General features: G+C 38.9%; 1 protein-coding gene across 1 annotated transcript; it reads left to right on the forward strand.

Moving 5' to 3' along the window:
* The first annotated feature begins 689 nt into the window (after positions 1–689).
* pctp (phosphatidylcholine transfer protein) lies at positions 690–5,153 on the forward strand. The gene is made up of 6 exons (XM_085455027.1): positions 690–867; positions 1,828–1,945; positions 2,846–2,925; positions 3,029–3,200; positions 3,718–3,785; positions 4,338–5,153. Exons 1-6 carry the CDS (start codon positions 739–741, stop codon positions 4,410–4,412), a joined length of 642 nt encoding a protein of 213 aa, XP_085311153.1. The 5' UTR covers positions 690–738; the 3' UTR covers positions 4,413–5,153.
* The last annotated feature ends 1,596 nt before the right edge of the window (positions 5,154–6,749 follow it).

A 6,749-nucleotide genomic window follows, 5' to 3' on the forward strand; every position in this document is an offset into this window, starting at 1 on the left:
CATCCATTTTCTACCTCTCTGCTTCTTACCTGGGTCCAGGTCTTTCTTCTTCTTCTCCAACCTAGCCCTTTAGCCTTTTTTTTCTTAAACAGACTCATACAAGTTTTTATATATATTGACCAATTTAAGAAAAAAAAATCATAATTATGGCTAATTATTAGAGTTTGTCCTGAAACTAGTATCAAACTATCAGAATCCACTATCTGAATCTGGCCATCCCAGATGGCAGCCTGGTTCTGCCAGAGGTTTCTTCCTGTTAAAAGGGCGTTTTCCCTTCCCACTGTCACAAAGTGCTTATTCATAGGGGATTGTTTGATTCTTGAGATGTTCTCTGTATTATCGTAGGGTCTCTAGCATGAACATAAAGCGCCTTGAGACTGTTGCTATACTTTTTTGAGTTAAACTGAAACTGAAAAGTTAAATAAAATCCATATGAAATCTATATTAGCTAGTTTTATTATATAATTGCACTTTATTAACATTACTAGAAAATTCATAATAATACCAGCATTTTTTTTAAATTGCTCTCATTCACGTTCATTTTGCAGCTTAATTAAATATCATTCTGAATAGAAGTGTGGAGAGGTCAAATCTGTACAGAAGCGTGATGTCCAAACATCCTGTACGTCCTATCTCAGAAATGCTCCTGTTTGCACTGCGTGTTTTATTTTGAAGGCCGGGAGCGGAAGTATGGTGCTTGGCTGCGGGCTGGCCGGTGTGTCACAGTGAGAGTCCATCATGTCGCTGCGGTTTACGGATGAGGAGTTCCAGAATGCGTGGAAGGAGCTGGACGAGCCGCAGCTGGAGGGAGGATGGGAGCTGTTCGTGGAGACGATGGGAGTGAAAATCTACCGGCTCTATGACAAGGTAGGAAATCTCCAGTCAAACTGCTGCTTCTGCTGCAGGAAAAGCGACTCGGCGAGCCAGTTTGAATGAATGTGGTGAGCGCTGCAGAGCCTGAACTGTCGCTGTTTTATGTTTCCACCTTTTCTCTGTCAAAACGTTGAGCTGTTATCAAGCTGAGTATAAGTTTAGTTTAATTTATTAGCAGCAAAGATAAACAGCAGCGGCTAGCATGGGGAAGAAGCCGGAAGCTGAGCGGGAGTATGTTTTTTCTCCACTCAGAAACTTGCTGCACCAGTCCAACCAAACTCCATTCGGATAGACGTCGATTTATAGTTGCCTTGCCTTGGGGCGTAAACAGACACCCTGACTAACCTCGTTGAAGACATTCTTGCATCTGCAATGATCCACCCTTCAATTCGGCACATCCCTGACACATCTAGGTTGGCTTTTTGGTTGATTTAAAACAAGATTGTCAGTGGAAGCCTAATGTAAATAACAATGAAAGTTTAAAATCTCAGTTATGAAAAATGTTTCTTCAAGGTTATGTGTGAATTGTCACCTCTGTTTACTTCAAAACATGCTGAGTGATATAAGTGAAATGATTCTTTGAACATTTTTCTTTAAAAACAAACTTTTGGAGAAAAAAAAACTATCTTAAATCTAAAATAAATCACTTCAATTTGTACACGTTATAGATAATGGAATTTGGTATGACTTTTACTCTTAGAAGACATAAATGTACCTAATATATTTCTCATTCTAAGTATTGCTTTAGTTTTCTTGCGTAAAACATTGAAAAATCAATGTTAAAAGGAAAAAAACCCAAACATTTGAATCTAGGCCAACACAGTTCCTCACTGGGCGTGAGAAACGTAGACTGGCACTAATCAGAGTGGTGTGGTCAGGGCTTAGTTGCATAGTGTGGGTGTGGCATCATATGGCCTGCAGTTGGAAGAGAGAACTTTCATGTGCTGTTTGCAGGAAACTGGACTTTATGAGTACAAAGTCTATGGTGTGCTCACCACCTGCACTCCAGAGCTGTGTGCAGATGTCTACATGGACTTGACGTATCGAAAAGATTGGGATGGATATGTGAAAGGTAAAAAAACAGAAACAGCCCAGGAAGGCAGGGTTCACACCACATTTACTGTCTTTCTTTTATCTCTGTGTCTTCTCCGATCTTTTAGTCTTCATTAATGCTTTAAAATAACAGTTTCACTTTTCTTTCATCCCTGTTTTCATGCACATCTACAGTACCCAGCAGGTAACATGGTGTAGCTGTAGTCTTTTAGCTGAAAGCTGCTCATTTCAGTAGCATTTTCTGTGTTTTCTGTGGTGATAGCTTCTCAGTGTCTCTCCTTAAAAATATCCAGATATCAGAGGGGCCTACATTACCCATGAATGCCACTTTACAACCGACTGGCAACTAGTTTCCTGATTTTGGGTGTGTTAATATAAAGCAAGATTACATAAGAGCAAAAGAAGTGGAGAATAAACTAAAGATAATGATCAATCAGCAGGAAAACTTTAAAGGTAAATCTCTAGTGTATTCGCTGTAGTGTCTTAAACAGATGCAAATTGTTCTAGTATAGTGAAAAATATTAAAGTGAAGGAGAGAATAAAACCCAAAGATTTCCTTTATTATCCTTTCATTGAATCTAAAGTGCTCCTTCTCTTCCATGCAGTCTGTCTTGTGCAGTATGCAAACCACAACTTGTACAAATACAACCTGCTAGTGTTGCAAGTAGTTTTCTGTAAAGATGAAGTGGTTATTGCAGTATTTCAGGTATATTCCTTGAAAATATTCATTTCCTTGGCCATTTTTTCCTCATAAGACATTAAAATGTAATGGTTAGTATAGTTGGGGGTGGTTGTCCTTCTCTTTTCCCTAATTTCCCTCGGGATTAATAAAGTATTCTGATTCTGATATCATGTATTTCAGCTGATATTTATGTGCTTCTGTAGCTCATTGAATGATTGTGTCATTTTTCTTATTCAGAGCTATATGAGAAGGACTTTGATGGACAGTCAGCCATCTACTGGGAAGTGAAATACCCGTTCCCGCTGTCAAACAGAGACGTATCCTTCTGATCTGCACTAATACGTTCAGTTCGCATAGATTTGGAAAAGGCTGTGAATGCTTTTCTCAGCGTGTCATGTTCCCTAACAGCTTAAACCTAAGTATGTTTATGTGAGGGAGCGGAAAGACCTGGATATGGACGGCAGGAAGATCTGGGTGATCCTTGCCAAAAGCTCCCCGGAGACACCGTGTCCAGAAAAGAGCGGCGTGCTTCGGGTCAAAGACTACAAGCAGAGCGTTTCCCTGGAGAGTGACGGAGCTGGTGGAACTAAACGTAACACAATAAGATCACTTTAAACAATTGCAGTTATATAATTATGTTCATGTAAATAAATGTGTTTTTTTTAAACAGAAAGATTCCAGGTTCATGTGAATACATTTGCAGTTTAAATTATACAAATGGCCCATCATTTGAGCCGTTCACTGAAACGGAATAACATATATGCTCGTAGATTCGTCGGTGGCCCTGGTTTATCATCTGTTTTACTGTAAATGGGACCATAATTTACTAGATGAACATAATAAGTTATTAAATAAATCTTTAAATGAGTGATTGAATTTATAAACGCTTCTGAAAAGTGTCTACTGAAGTTGCAAATCAAGTGAGAAGTAGACTCATTTTCTCATAGACTTCTATGTAATTATTCCTCTTTTGAACAAGGATAGTCGCCCCCTGCTGGCCATTAGAAAGAATGCAGGTTTGAAAACGTGCTGCATTAGCTTCACTTTTCAGAATGGAAGGCTTGGTTGCAGAAACTGTATAAATATTGAACCGCCTGCTTGTGTTTCAGTTTTCATGAATTACTTTGACAATCCTGGCGGAAATATTCCCACCTGGCTGGTGAACTGGGCAGCGAAGGTGAGTCAAACACAAACACACAAACACATTTAGAACTTTGCATGAAAAACTCTAAATCAGATGATTGCCCATTAAACAGATGGGTCAACTGCAAAGACAACTGCATGTAAGACTACATCCTCAACAGATACGTCTTCCTCTTCTGTGCTCTGTGTGGTTAACATACACCAAAACATCTGTGCATCACTCCTTCATCATTTGAAACACGTTCTGATTTATTAGTTCTTGTTTAAAGGGGCGTTCAAAGTCTTGCAGTGTTTAAGGCGTCAGTTTGCACCAGGGCCTCACAACCCCTGAAATGCACACGTGTTCATAGTTGACCTGCTTAAACTGATCTGTGATGAGAGCTTTAAAGAGGGCGTTAAAGAGTTCACTCGCAGGCCCGCGAGAGCTCCGTCCCTCTGCCTGCCTTCATGCTTTCCCATCGTTATGGTTCGCAGATGTGTTGCAGGCTGACGTCAATGCTTGCCACTCCTAGGTGGGTCTTCTTGGCACATGTGTGAATGACGCTCGCTGATAGAGATGCTCTTTGCGTGTGTTTTTTCAAAACAGAAAGGGGTTCCAGGGTTCTTAACGGACATGCAGAAGGCCTGCAGTAACTACAAAAACTACTGCCAGAAGAAATGAGGGCAGCTGACGGGAAAGCGGCTTCTGGTCAAGAGCTTTGGTTGATTTTTCTTTCTGTCTCTTTAGTTCTGGGAAGCATTTTTAAAATTGTATAATTACACTGAAATTGCGTTTACGGGATGAATGTGGCTTTGTGTGGGCTGCTACTTGTTTTTTCTAGCATGCTGTTGACTCAGGCATGACGTGCATGGCCGGCCACTCTGATTAAATAGCTGCAGGGAATCAATTCAAGTCCTTTGTGCTGTATTGATTAATACTGTGTTGTTTTGTTTGTGCAATCTATGCAAATTCCAATCAGGATTAATGGGATGCCGTGGGGTATTTTTTAAATTAAATGTTTATACAGAAGTTATAGGTTATTCCTTTTGGGCCTGTGTAGTGAAATCTTGTATAAAATGCTCCGACTTTGTCTGTTTCTATAAAGTCATTTACTGTAAATGTGACAGATGGATTATGTATTTAGATTTACTGAAGGTTTGAAAACACTGGAATCTGTTCATTTTCAATCCACTGCATGTAGTTTATTTAATCTCTTTCTGTTTCCGATGACGTGAAAATGAGAGTACCTTCTAAAGGTTTCGGGAGTTTTAGTCAAAGATGCAATATTATCTCAGATATTGTGTAAATTCAGGCTATATTTCCTGTTGATACAGGTGAATGTGGTTTTATCTGGTCATAAAAAGCCTATTACTGTGTAATATTGCTTTTATTGATGTAATTAAACTTTTATTTTAAACTAAAGCTGAAATTGTTGAGTTTTTCCACACACACTGACACTTGTTTGTTAAGAGAACAAAAATCCTGTGCTTTTGTTAAAAATGGTGGGTAGTTTCAAAATTCTTAAAAGGTAAAATTCAGTGTACCATAATTTTAATTCAGTTTCAATTCAGTTTTATTTATATTGTGTCAAAGCACAATAACAGTCACCTCAAGGTCCTCTACAGCGTCTCAAACTCGTGGCCTGGGGGCCACTTGCGGCTCACGTGACCGTTACTATATAATGTAATTTGACCTGGAAGTTATTGTTTTGTTAGGGAGGATTTGTTTGTTGTTGAGTGCAGTGTTAAGTTCTAAGAATGATTTAATATGAAGGCAACATGAGCAGAGAGTACAGTCGTGCTGAGGGACTGGCTGTGTTAGCTCAGTGAGAGAGTCGAACACTGTGTACACTGCATTTTTGTTTTGTTAAATATAGGGCTGCTCAATTAATCGAATTTTAATCACGATTACGATCTGGGCTTTCAACGATCATTAAAAATGACTGAGCCGATTATTAGCCCCTCCCTCGTTTATCCGCGACACCTTAAAGGCCGGTCCATGAAAATATTGTCGGGCATAAACCGGTCCGTGGCGCAAAAAAGGTTGGAGACCGCTGATTAAGAGGACCCGAGGGAAGCTCGGAAAGCTAAGCAGAAGTTATTTGGAGAGTGACTGCCGTTGGTTGAAAAGAGAGGTAAAAAAAAAAAAAAAAAAACTTCAGTGGTGTTGCACACTATTTTATATTATTTTCTAAAGTCATTGTTAACCCTTTAAAGCCGTCAGAGCAGCACGCTCCGTTTTGTGTAACTATTTTTAAATCCCTGTAGAACCTGGACCGTGTAAGCTAGCGCAATAATTTGTTTTGCATATGAAACCGGAGGAGTTGTACTTACATCTGATGCCATCAGCTTGTCCTCGGTCACGGTTTCCTTCCACATAAAGCTTTGCAAAAATTGCATAAAAAGCGCTTGCAGGAACAAAAACATAATATTCCAGAAACACGCTTCGCTCATCCGATCAGCTGTTCGTAACACTTCCCACAGTGAAACAGGCGTCAGCGCGAACTATCGCATATCCGCCATTTCCTGGCCGAAACCGGAAGTGACGTCATTTTCGCGGAAATGTAGTTTTTTTTACTTGTAGGCCTTAAAGGCCTATACTGGTCATGTTTGACTTTTCTGAATAGTTTCTGGGATGCTTAGAACTCGAATTGCACTGCTGGAAATAGTTTATTTTGATGCACATGCTGTTTTCTTTGAAAATTTGCATCATAGGATTGTTTTTTTGTTTTTCCTGCAGTATATAAAAATTGGTGTATCTCCAAAATAAAACTATGAACACACTCAAAATAAATTTCCTGTTGTTGTAAACTATTTTTTGCAACTTTTTTGTATTTAAAGTTTTGAGGGATAAACCTCTTAAATTTCTCCAAGTAGAAATATATGTAAAAAAAACAAACAAAAACGATTTTCAATTTTTTTTTGTAGTTTATTGCACTTTTTTGCAATTAATGTAGTTACTATGGACTTAATTCATACATATTATTAAAATATGGGCTATAACAGTTGTATAGCAACT

The sequence above is a fragment of the Copadichromis virginalis genome, linkage group LG4 (assembly GCF_057382275.1).
Source record: "Copadichromis virginalis isolate Kocher_CV1m ecotype Utaka linkage group LG4, C_Virginalis_male_GT1.1, whole genome shotgun sequence".
NCBI lineage: Eukaryota > Metazoa > Chordata > Actinopteri > Cichliformes > Cichlidae > Copadichromis > Copadichromis virginalis.

What these genes read in the sequence shown, in the direction of transcription:
- pctp (XM_085455027.1), top strand. Translation starts at nt 739, where the DNA reads ATGTCGCTGCGGTTTACGGATGAGGAGTTCCAGAATGCGTGGAAGGAG. An exon ending in TTGGGATGGATATGTGAAAG is followed by an intron (nt 1,946 to 2,845) that starts GTAAAAAAACAG and finishes TTTCTTATTCAG; the next exon opens with AGCTATATGAGAAGGACTTT. An exon ending in CGGAGCTGGTGGAACTAAAC is followed by an intron (nt 3,201 to 3,717) that starts GTAACACAATAA and finishes CTTGTGTTTCAG; the next exon opens with TTTTCATGAATTACTTTGAC.